The following is a 12404-nucleotide window of genomic DNA, read 5'->3' on the forward strand; positions in this document are numbered from 1 at the left end:
GATATCCAGAGTTTGCTTATAGCTTTACAAGATTTGTGACTTCAAGTCTCTTTTTTTTTCGGTGAAGCTTTATGTCTCAATGATCTGTGAGGTCTAGAATCAATAAGCCACAAAGTCAAATCCTAGATAGCTACTGAGTTGAGTGTCACAAGTTAGTAAGGTTTTTAAGCCAATGCAAACTGGGCTTTAAGCCCAAATGAATAAGGTCTACATGGGCCGGGCCACAGCCCACAGCCGAGGAGAATGGATGGGCCACATGGGATAGATAGATAGATAGCTTTTGGGCCAACTGCCCTAGCCACTCGAGCTCTCTATTTGACCCTAGGCGGCGGCTGGCGAGCGGTCGAGGCGCTTGCGGCAGGGCGGCACCACAAGCGTACGGCGGGCGTGGTACCAGGCAGCGGGAGGCCCGCGGTGGGGGCGGCACTAGGCAGTTGTAGCGGACGGCACCGCAGCAGGTGGCGGCGGCGGCCTCTGGGAGGTGATATGTGTTGAACGGTCCAACTCAACCAATTGGTCATATTCTTTTTCAATTCTTTGTAGTAATCATATTTTTACTTTGCTTTCTTTCGATTTATGAATGAATTGGGTTTGAACAATGCTGTTATAATATGAGACATATGACTATCCCATGTTAGCCGTGTCCACATAGCAACCCTTGCATTTTGGTCTTGTGTACGTCACCAACTCTTTGAGTGGAGCGAGTCCTGCTTTCTTGTTCTTGTTCTTCTCTTTTTGGCCCCCCGTGACGTTATGATGTGTGTTTGTGTTGCTGAACGGCTGAATGTGGCATGGTGACGCCATCAACTATGCTTTAAATCTCGCTACTTACCCTGATTGCTTGTTTGTTGTCAATGAAGCATTTAGGATGGAGTTCAAGGTCAGTAGTATTGAGAAATTTCGAATTTCGATTTCATTTGGGCAATCAGCAAAGTGTGCAGTGCGGCAAGCCATCAATCAAGGGATGGGGCCTCTGCAAACTCATATCAATCATGTCCCGTTAGCACTCTCCTGTACTTTAACCTTGTGTATGTAAAAAAGCACTAATTTATTTGGTATAACAATCAAGGCTTCACATTTGAAATAGAAGTATTTAAAAAAATCATGCTAAAGATTGTGTTATTGCACACGCATGGCGTAATGTGGTTGAGGTATTGTACTAAAGAGATTCTTGATGCAACATGCCACCACACCTCAACCGCTACTTTTGTACAAACATTTTTCTTTCTGTGTTTCAGGTTTTCCCGTTTTCAGAATTTTGTAGCTTCTATCATGGAAGATTGATAGCTAGAATTGAAACTCTGAAGATTTTATAAGGCATTTTAAGATAATAGTGTACACTATGCGGATGGTTGTGTTCTTCTGAAGAAATTTATTTAAATAATGAAAAAATAATTGACAACATTTTTCAGCTCTAAATGGATCCCAACATGAAGCAGCTTCAAGAGGCTCTGGTTGACATTGAGATTGATGCAGAGCAAGTTCTTCTGGCAAGGCATCAGGTCCGTATGTGTTATTGGCTTGTCTTATTCATATCAGATAAATCTCAATATTGATCTCTTTTGATTTGTTGTTCTCTGTGATAATCAGTTAGTGGAAAATGACAAGGTAAGGAATGCTAACAGGGAGGCCTTGACAGCCCTCCGGAAAAAATCCAGGACAACCAAATCTAGTGTTCCATCTCCCTTTGGGGTCATAATGAAAGAGATGGAAGGAAGCTCTGGCAAGCAGCTGATAAAGGAGATATGCCCGACTTGTGGAGATCATGACCCTAAAGAACATACCTGGCTAATGTTTACTGGATCAGATATTTTTGCTCGTGTTCCATTTCATGTAGCACACACTGTTCTGGATAAAGGTACCCTCTTGAATATTGATCCATAAAAATCAGTGCATTCGAAATTACTACTGAAGTAGGTTCAATAGATATATGGAGCAAGCCGCTATTGTCGATTTGAAATCTTGGTCCATTAAAATCATGCTTGGGTTATAACTCTTGCATTTTCTTTGCATTTCTTTTTTTTCACGCAAACTGTTAAAACGAATATGTTAGGCAAGCTTGGGGGTAAAGAAGTCTGTAGTGACACTTGTTTTTTTGGTCCACCAATGCTATCTTCTGGCATATAAAATCTTCATACAATCACGTGGGCCCTTGAAATGTTTTCCTTCATTTTTGTAAGATCCCACGAAATTTTTTGTTGAAGTGATTGTTTCTCTTTCTGTGCATGAGGAAACTTATGTGTCCATCTGCTCCAACTATTTATATTTGGCAAGTTCCTCGAGACAATACACATGACTTACAATTGCTTATTTCATTTTCCAATGGTGCAGACCAAGAACACCTTGATTTCGATACCAAGAAACTGCAAAGCTTTGTCAAGGAGAAATCACTTGTGATCGCTGAGAAAGGTGCCCTTGCGGGCAGCTTCAGCCCTGGCACTGTGAAATCCTTCGTCAGCCTTACGGACAGACCCAAGTCGACATGGGAGGCAGGGGAGCTTGTCCAGCCCCCTGAAGTGAGGTATCAGTTGGGCTGACTTGTCAACTGATCAACCGCCGTGTTCTTTCTTGGAATTTCCTGTATAGATGTTGGCTTCCGTGTCAAACAAACTTTGTTAAGGTTGTTAGCATTTGCAAGAATTTGTTTTGCACCGATATTGGGTTGTACTGTAGAGGATCCAGATTTCTGGATTTTGCTGTGTTGTGACAATACATCTCTATCAGTGAGTAGTTCCCAATGGCAAATCCGTGATGATGGGCTAGGCAAGGTGTTGTGGGCAATCTCGAATCTGTAACAGTCCTGTTTCGAACTGGAGTCAAGAGACCAGATCTCAGTCTTCATTGTCCATGTCTTGTTAGTCTGTAATGAAGTCTCGATCTTTAAGTCATCCCTGTGCAAGCAATCAAGCGTAGCGTCGTCGATAGCACTTCGCGGCAGCTTAGCTTCTGCGCCGAGAGGCCAGTGGCTTTCCGCGTACCTGTCAGATACACCGCTCTGATTATCCGCGCTCACGTTGTGATCTGATGGGGACGGAGATGGCCCGCATGCCGCAGCAACACAGTAGCTACACGTCAGCATCAGCCAAAGCAAGTAAACTTCATTAGCCCTAGGCAGCACAAGTTGATCATTGCTTCAGTGATGGATTATCTAGACTGGACTACTGTGGTAGGCAGCGCTGTTCCATCTCCCAACACCTGAGATTATCTGATGTCGAAGACATGGAGGGAGACATCAGCGCCTCGAGCTCCTGTTCTTCGGTTCGGAGACACGACTAAGGTTCTGTTTATTTCAGATTGTAAAAGCTGGATTTGATCAAAATCTAAAAGCTGAACCAAACAAAGGGATTGTGATCATAATTCAAAAGCTGAAACAAACAGTTGGTTGGAAAAGCTGGATTGTTACAATCCAACACCCAAATTGTAACAATCTAGCAATCTGTCTTCCACCAGATTGTAACAATCCACAATCCAACTTTTACAATCCAGATTTTATAATCCAATTTCTTACAATCTACAATCTATAAGCTACTTTTCGCAATCTCTAGCTCAAACAAACAGGCCCTAACTAGCTATGACAAGCTCAAAACTCACATGTCATTGACAGCTTAACTAGGTTTGCGGCAACCGTGAGAGATCATTCTGAAGCAGCTTTTACACTGTAGTACTCCATCCGGTTATAAATACATATACGTATCGTTTTGTAAAACGTTGTCAAATTTTTAATACTTTAACTAACGATAGCTTTTTCAAATATTTAGTTTAGAAACATTAATATCATATGTGCAGATTTGTCTTGAAAAATACTTTTATAATATCACAAATTCAATGAATTTTATAAATATATTTTAATAAAAAATAATGATCAAAGTTGTATACTAGAGATCGTGTATTATTCAAAATGACATGTATTTATGACCAGAGGGAGTACTTCCCAGTCGGCAGCCATGGGAAGACGTGGGAAGACGAAGGCGTATGCTAGGACACACAGCAGCTCAAAGAAGCATGACACTGCAAAGAACAGCACTGCACCAGGCCCGGGGAAACATGAACTCATATGAACCTGAAACAACACTCTAAAATCTCAATAGTGATAAACGGCAGTGGCATGATGTACTGCACTTGCTCCTTTGCGAAAACCGCCACGCGTGTTCTCGAAGGCGAGATTAGCGCGCCTGAAGCGCAGAAACCTGCCAAGAACGACTGCAAGCGCAGGAAACACAAACCAGGTTAACAAGTGACATACAACTTGAACAAATTCAGGATGTGGGATGTACATTCACATCACAATAATTTTTATTTGGGATATGATACAGCCTGAACAAATTCAGGACACATCAAGGACAAATCGCCAACCATGCCGCCCTGAACATGCGCATCGGCAACTCGAAACACTGCACTGATGATGCAAACACCGGCAAACGCTGCCAATCCACCTCTTCCTGCAGTTTCGATATCCAACTACAAAACAGATGAAGAGGAGCTAAGGAAACAAGCTGCAGCCCTGCATCGCAAAGTGACACACGTCTAGTAATTACGACTGGCTATGATCAAGGCTAGGGAGCTGAAGAAGAATATAGCCTGCCATATTACGAGCTCTGGTGTTGATCTTCGCTTCATGGTATGCCAGGAGTAAAGTTGTTCCAACAGCAAAAGGCTGATAGACTAGAGTAAGCACTCTAGTTGGGTGATAACCCTGCAATAGTGAGCAGGCCACTTGTTAACGAAATGCGCACAAGCCTTTGAATGTTCTTGAAAAATAAAATGATTAGCAGGCCATAATCCATCACACATTCTTCAAGGCTATGTAAATATGTAACGCAACTTTCATAAGAACATGAAGAAACTTAAAAAACTAATTTCTGAGGTATGCCCTTCAGTTCGAGCCACCACTGCACCCTTCGCTGGCGATCCATTCAGCCCAACTTCCAACTGTCCAATGCCCCGACCCATTCATCCGCATGCCAATTCCATCCTTCCTCTGCGGCTACCGGACGCTCCTATTCCACGCCCGCATGCCAAGAGGTAAAGTAGCAGCTTTTCAGACAACCCCTCCAACTTTCTGTTTTTGGAAAAAAAAATTATCCCACTTCTTTCCATTTTTAGAAAAGTTTTCAGAATAAGTTTTTTGAACAAGTTTTTCAAAAAATTTACCAAGAAAAATTGAGAATAATTTTTGAGAAAACAATTAACAAAAAAAATTTGCTCAGACAAGTTTTGAGGAAAAAAATTCAGATTTTTTTCCAAAAATGGAAAATTTGGGCCTGTCAAAGGAGGCGCTAGCTTCGCAACGCATGCGTGTGAATCAGGATTTCTCGCCGCTACCGCTCCATCCACAAGCCGCTCTTCCTCGGCACCCCACCCCAACTCTCCTTTCGCCTGCACCGCCAACTTCTCATTCGATTGCCTCTCTCGCGGTAGATGAAACCACTGATATCCCTACGACAGCCGCGTATCCTCCTCGAGTGTAGCTCTACGGACTATAAAGACTTCTCCTTCGCGGACATCGCGGTGCGCGACCCCTTGTCCTGGCAATACACATGATCTAGAAAACCTAATGCACATAGGATGAGCACCAAACGTAATGCACCATTTACCTCCTGCTCTGGTGAAATCTGCTCTGCAATGATCTCTTTAAGTTTGGTGGCTAATCTTAGCAGAGAAAATTTCACCAAGACAGAGGGAGAAGGAAGATAGCACCAAATCTAATGCACCTTCCCCTCTTTGTGCAAGTGTGATCTACCCTAATATGATTTCTTAACATTGGCCATCAAATCAACTTTAAAACATCATTAGTGAAACCCTGCATTAGATAAAAGTAACATAAGATACGATAGCTCATTAGCTCACGTAAACAAGGCCTCAACTCAGGGGCACTAGCTACTGCAAACAAGCTATTGCGCCAAGAAATGACAACATAATTTATGCCTAAATTGTGCGTCCAAATTTGAATGTATTTTTTTTTTGATAAAGGAAGTACAATTTCCGACCTCTGTTGGTTGAGGGTGTGGATGTGTACGTCTAAAACACCTAAGTTTGAGTCCTCTTAGAAGTTTACGTCTTGTTGGTGTAGATGCTGAAAATGTTTTTCCATTATCTAAAAAAATTGAATTAGACACAAAATCATCATTGGCAAATTGCATAATTTTTCTAGGGTTTAGTCATCCATTTTTGCTCATTAAACTTCTATTCAATGACCATTTGCAGCAACACAGATCCAAGTTCTTAGACTAGTGGGAAGGACTAGGTAAGTTGGAGATTACCATGGGGTGATAGCAACATGGAGGGAGCCGAGGCGTCGTTGTGGAGGAGGCCGACGTTAGGGTGGATGTGGTCTCAGCGTCAGCTCCAAAATGTGGAGGAGGTCGTGCGGTGGAGGAGGTCAGGAGGGCGCAGTGCAGGGAGGGAGCCGAGGGATCGGTGTGCAGGAGGTTGGTGTCAGGATGGATGAGGACGTGAGAAGGGAGCCGATGCGTTAGTGTGCTGGCTCTGGAGTAAGTGTGAAGAAGGATGAATAAGGACAATTATGTAGGACAACAATACTATTATTGCCGGATCAAGTTACCAACCAACAATAATAGACTTGATCCTGTAGTGTATACAGTTTGAATGCGCAAGGTGCGAGAATTGAGGCATCAGTGATATTTAATCACTGCTGGTACACAACTAGCATCGACAGTGATAGTATGAATGCACTGGGTGCAGGAACCGAGGCTTTAGTGATAGGCCATCACTACCAGTTGGTAACTAGAATCGGCAATAATACTATCAAAATTAATTGAAAAAAGGTCCTTGAGCTCCAAGGCTAGGAAAGCCACTCATACATTCCAAACCTCTGCAAGCCCAACACAACTCTTCGGCTCTACAAGTCAGAGCTGGGGTTCATAAAGTGTGTGATGTTCCTCGATAGGCGGTGTGGCACTAAAGTATAATAAATATATAGTAGGTTGTGATGAGCAGTGATGAAAAGGGCTTGGTGAAATAGAGTGAATATTGACCCACAATGATACAGTTCACTTGGCCCAAACAAGGCTAAGCAACACAAGAGTGATGAGTTTGTGCAATTGTGACCAGTTCATAGCAATAACTAGTTCTTTAGAAAACCACATAATATTAATAAATACTATACAAATCAAACCATAATACATAAAAGTTTATTACATAAAAGTTCAATCCCAGGGTGTACCGGCGAACAACAACAACAGTCATCCACAAGCTTCGGGTTGGATGAACTTGGCATCCCCAAACAAAAAAGAAATGTTCCTGGGGGCTTGGAACAAGACCCAGGTGATGAGTGACAAGTTGGCTGACCCTAACTCTCACAGGATTAAAATGAGCTATCACATTGATAGAAGCAGAATATATGTACAACATAAGACAAGAAGAATATAGATCTGAGTAAAGAAGAACAAAACACTAGATGATGATGAAAAGAAAACTATGTTTCTTCACAAACCTCAAGCAATTAAAGTAAAGAAGAGTAAGGAAGAACAAAGAACTTTACTCTCACTAGTGTTGTGAATTCTCACTTGTGGCCTATTGAAAATGACAAAGGGAGGAGGATTAAATACAAGCTATAATTGTGCCAGTTAACATTACCAACCAGCAGTGATAGACCAACGCGTCGATTTACACGCCCCCTATCACTATAAGAAAATTGCTAAACTATAAGAAAATATTTACGACAACATAGCAAATTGTCATTAGTTGCCTATCATTTGTGACGCTTTTAATAAGAAGTGTCGTAAGGAGCAACCCTGGGATGAAGCCCTGCATTTAGTGACACAAAACCCTAGAATTGTCATAAACTATAGAAACAAAATCGTCATAAACTACAAAGTTAAATCTTTGTGACGGCCTGATCTTGTGCATGACGAAGAGTAACCGTCATGCATTTTTAATGCCACGTAGAAGGTATGACATGGCAGCCATATTAACTATTTAGCCTACGTGGCATGATAGAAGGGTCTCGCATGTCAGTTCATAGCTAACGGCATGGGTCCTGTTAGTTGAGGTGGAATGGGCCCCACATGTAAGAACATTATTTTCATTACTTATTGTTGTCACCATGAGACCCACATGTAAGAACTTTTTAGTATTTTTTCTTGGGCACACAAGGATGTACTATGGGACCCATGTAATAGGTGGGCCCGCTCCTGAGGTAAAAAATTACAAGGATACATAAAGGTAAGTTAGTCTAACTTGTACCAGGGACCTTAGAGTTAATCATGCAACAACACCTAGCTACCACTGCGCTATTACTTGTGATGTGATAAGAAGTCAAAAAAATTTTAACTTGTGCTCGTATAGAAGACCAAGCACCAAGGTGTTCGGGCTGAGTTTTAGACATCTGCCCTATTGGGTCGTGCCTAGCCTTCGGCCCAAAAATCGGCGAAACAAAAATCCAGTGAAGATCGGTTTATTCTTTTCTCTAGTTGACCAACCTTTGACCAGGTCGATTCACAACATTTTAGACCGGTTCAAAGTTTCTCTTCCACCAAAAATTCCTATAAATTGTATAGAAGCTTCTAGAAGCTTCCAAATCATCCTTCCAAGAAGCTTCCAGTGCATCTATTCCTAATTTTCCAACGTAAGTTTGAATATAATGAAAATAGGGATTTTACAAAGAATATAAAAAAGTAGTTCATCTGATAAAAAATATAAAATAATTCTAACTAAATATTTATAACCTTCATATCACATATCAAAAAACATAGATGAGTCAGCCAAAGTCCAAAATTTACAACCCAAAATTTTTGTGATTGAACTCTTTCTCATGAAAACCGAACTCCCTCGTTTGGAATCGAGGGTGGGCTCCATGGTACACTTCTTATCGCCTCAACTCTCTTCTTTTCTCTCCCTTACCCCATTTCCCTCTCATCCCACTGACACACCCTCCTCCTTAGATTTGCTTAGCCTCCTTTGTGGTACCACTGACTCAAGGAACTGGCTATGGTCTTTTTTCAATTCAGTTCAGCTATGGTCTATGATCCATTCCAACACCAAATTGATACCTCTATTGTTCATCTTTCAATCTAAACTGAATTAGGATCTCCACCTTGACATCTTCATCTGCCAACCTGGTTGAACCGAACTAGCACATCTCCTCTATAACATCAACGATTCAATTCCAAACAAAATCAAACTTAGGGTTTTGTATTGTCCTTGCTGATCGATGTTGAGCGGGCTTGTCAACTGTTTAGCCTACATGGCATGATAGAATGGTCCCACATGTCACTTCCAAGCTAACAACATGGGTCCTATTGGTTGAGGTGAAATGTGGGTCCCGCTAATTATCACGGGTCCCACATGTCAATGGTCCTAGCTGTTGTACCACTTTGTTATGTGTCCCAGATGTAAGAACATTTTTTTGTTTTCACCATGAAACACACATGTAAGAACTTTTTAATTTTTAATTCGGCCCACAAGATGTACTGTGAGACCCATACAACAGGTGGGTCTGCACCCAAGCTAAAAGATTACTAAAATAAAACACTACCTAATAAAACACTAACTAATGGATGTCCTTTTCTAAAATCATGGAAATCATGGTAATAATATGGTTATTACAGTTTGTTTTTTGGTTTATAGAGATTTTGGTTTTAGCGGCCAAACTCCCGCCCTTGGAATCCAAAATCCCTCTACATCTTTCCCTTTTATCTCCCCTCTCCCCTCTACTCATTTTCGTCCTCATCGCTTTGTCTCTTTTCTCTCACCCTCGCCCCCTCCCCATTCCCCTCCCATACCAGCGATGCACCCTCCTCCATAGATTTTCTCAACCTCCACTGATAGAGCACGTATTTGACGGATCTGGGGTATCCTCTGCTGGATTTGTTCGATGGGTACCCAGGGCATGCGTGTGGCAAGACCGAATGGTTAGAGGTGGAGAAGCCCCCTACTGGCGTCACGTGCTCCCCTCCCCACCCCTCGTGTTGTCGCTTTAAGAGCCCCACACTGTCATGAAGTACGTGCTGCCGCACGCTGCGTCCCGCATTATGGACCCTAACCCCGACTACGATGGAGGTGGCAAGGGGTGGTGCTCGTGCAGCGACCTCTCGTTCACATCCAACTCCGCCTCTGTAGCGGTAGCAGCTGCAAGGCTCTGCCTAGGAACGCTCACGATGCTCACTACCGACACCCACTAGAGTTGAGCCCTCAACTCCTACAACCGCTATAGCCAATTTCAGTACGGAGACAAAAACAATCCCTTTTTTTGTTAGGGTTCTATAATTGATGATTTTGTTTATGTGTTGGTGCTCTGTATGGCGCAGGTACTCGGAGGTGGTGAACATGATTGGGTTCTTGTACTTGATGTTCTAGTTCATTGCATTGGCCAAGCTCATTAGCAAGAACAAGCATTTGATTCCCCAACCCAGATGAGATCTCATCGATTTCACCTAGATGATCCTTTTCTCGTGTTTCTGTCAACCTGATAGCTTTTTATATATGCAATTGCAGGAGAATTCCATAGTTTTATGTAGTTCATCCTGTTTGAAAGGTTTACCTAGTACTGTTTGAAATGCTTCTCAAAAGATTTAAACTATCCTATAGCTGGTCCATAATCTACTACGTTTTAACTTCTTTTTTGCTATGCTTAAGTGCTTCATAGAATTTAAATAGCTGGCGGCAAGTGGCCTTTTTCCTGTGCTTAAGTGCTTCTATTGTTGACCTGCTCTTGGGAGCAAAGCAAAGAATATGCTAGCATGAATTTGCTTTATTTCCCTCATGCATGTGCAAACTGTCAAGTATCAGCTTCAAATGTTCTTTTCCCACTTGTGTATTGTTTTTCCATGCTACACTTTCACTTTTGCAGTTGAATTATTTCTATTTGTTCTTGCAATTGATGAGGTCACATACAAAAACAGTGAGAGGTCAGTTGAGATTCTGCGATCCTCATGGTTCCAGTATATGAACTTCAAACCCTACAATGGGTATATACAAATATTCTTTAGTTTCCTCACTGAGCACTTCATCATTCATTTTCTTAGATTAAGAACTCAAGAGGATGCTATTTATGCAGACTGGGCACTATACTATTATGAAGAGATGGACGACATCTGCAAGTGGCTCGGGTCAAGCCTCGGGTTTGATCAATCTCGTGGCTAATATTGATATTGTGTTGGAGTTGGGAGTTGTGATGGCTGATGTGAACTTGATGCTTGTTTTTTTTTTGTCCCAAGTCCTAGTACCTCGGACAATGATGTTGGATGTGTGTAACCTGGGAACAAAATGTTGGATGTTGCTGTTATAACATGACATGCAATTATTGTGTATCCTTGTACTTTTTTGTCTGTATGGATGTGCTGGGCCAAACACAATGGTTTGGTATGTAGGTGTGAAATTGAAAAATTGATTTGTGAATTGTTAAAGGGCTTGGCCCAAATAAAACTAGGCCAAAATAGTTTTAGCCCAACAATATATTGCGCCTTTCAAAATACCCAACTCGAACCCTAAGTGGGCAATCAAAATGGGCTACACCCAAAAAAATTTGGGCCCGTAATTTGGGCTAACCCTAAAGTAAATTGGGCCTACAAATTGGCCTATGACTGCAAATTGTCTCAATGGACGATGGAATCAAAATGGGACCTGTAGAAATTATGGCAAAAATTTACATGGGTCTAACTCACATTATGACGGTAGACATCATCACAAACCAACAACCACGTTAGATCCCACGTAGCTCGATCAGGCTACCAACGACAATAAGAATTTGACATGCCAGCATCATAAAATTCGTGACGAAAATGGTCTCATCACTAAGTCTGTGACACAAAAACCAATCAGCGACACACTATAGGTGACGATCGATGTTTCATCACGGGAGCGTCACAGATCCCATTCTGTGACAAAAAAACACAGATTCATGATGAATTCTGATTTTCACCATCCAACAGATTTCTTATACTGTATCACTATCAGTTATATTTACCAGTTAGCAGTGATATCTCATCACTGTTGGTTAGTAATTGTGTCGGCAATGATATCTTAATGCCCCCCTTAAAACTCTTGTGTGCCCCTTCATTCTTTCGTACCATATTTAGACCTGCATGTATGGCTCCCCTTTGTCTTATTCTCGAATGGCCATTATAATCCTCGCCCTCCCCGGCCCTCCTCACTCCATCCACGATGTCACTCCTCCTCCAATTCACCACACGCAAATTTGTTGTTTGCCCTCTCAGTCCAATCATGGGCGCCAGACCTCCTCCACCACCGCCACCTCTGACCTCTCCTTCCCCACTGTCGTACTCATCGGAGGAGGAGCAGCCAAATCCAACTTTCTTCGATGACCACTCCTTCTCCTCCGGCGATGATTGATCCTCCCCGTATGATTATGATTGGGAGAACTTTTTAGGTGATGGCCCTCCGCCGAAGATTTGTCGTGTGCCAGCAAGCTCGAAGGACTCCTC

General features: G+C 42.2%; 1 protein-coding gene and 1 pseudogene across 2 annotated transcripts; one reads left to right on the forward strand and one right to left on the reverse strand.

Annotated features, from left to right (window-relative positions):
• Positions 1–309: 309 nt before the first annotated feature.
• Positions 310–2888, forward strand: LOC133890087 (uncharacterized). 2 transcript variants are annotated; one of them, XM_062330533.1, is made up of 4 exons: positions 310–481; positions 1413–1502; positions 1591–1858; positions 2332–2888. In XM_062330533.1, exons 2-4 carry the CDS (start codon positions 1419–1421, stop codon positions 2535–2537), a joined length of 558 nt encoding a protein of 185 aa, XP_062186517.1. In that variant the 5' UTR covers positions 310–481; positions 1413–1418; the 3' UTR covers positions 2538–2888. The 2 variants fall into 2 exon arrangements, with proteins under 2 accessions (XP_062186517.1, XP_062186518.1); XM_062330534.1 differs by lacking the exon at positions 310–481 and adding an exon at positions 497–880.
• A 692-nt stretch (positions 2889–3580) lies between these two features.
• On the reverse strand, positions 3581–12185 carry LOC133890275 (equilibrative nucleotide transporter 3-like; annotated as a pseudogene).
• Positions 12186–12404: the final 219 nt, after the last annotated feature.

Source organism: Phragmites australis, chromosome 14, assembly GCF_958298935.1.
Source record: "Phragmites australis chromosome 14, lpPhrAust1.1, whole genome shotgun sequence".
Lineage (NCBI taxonomy): Eukaryota > Viridiplantae > Streptophyta > Magnoliopsida > Poales > Poaceae > Phragmites > Phragmites australis.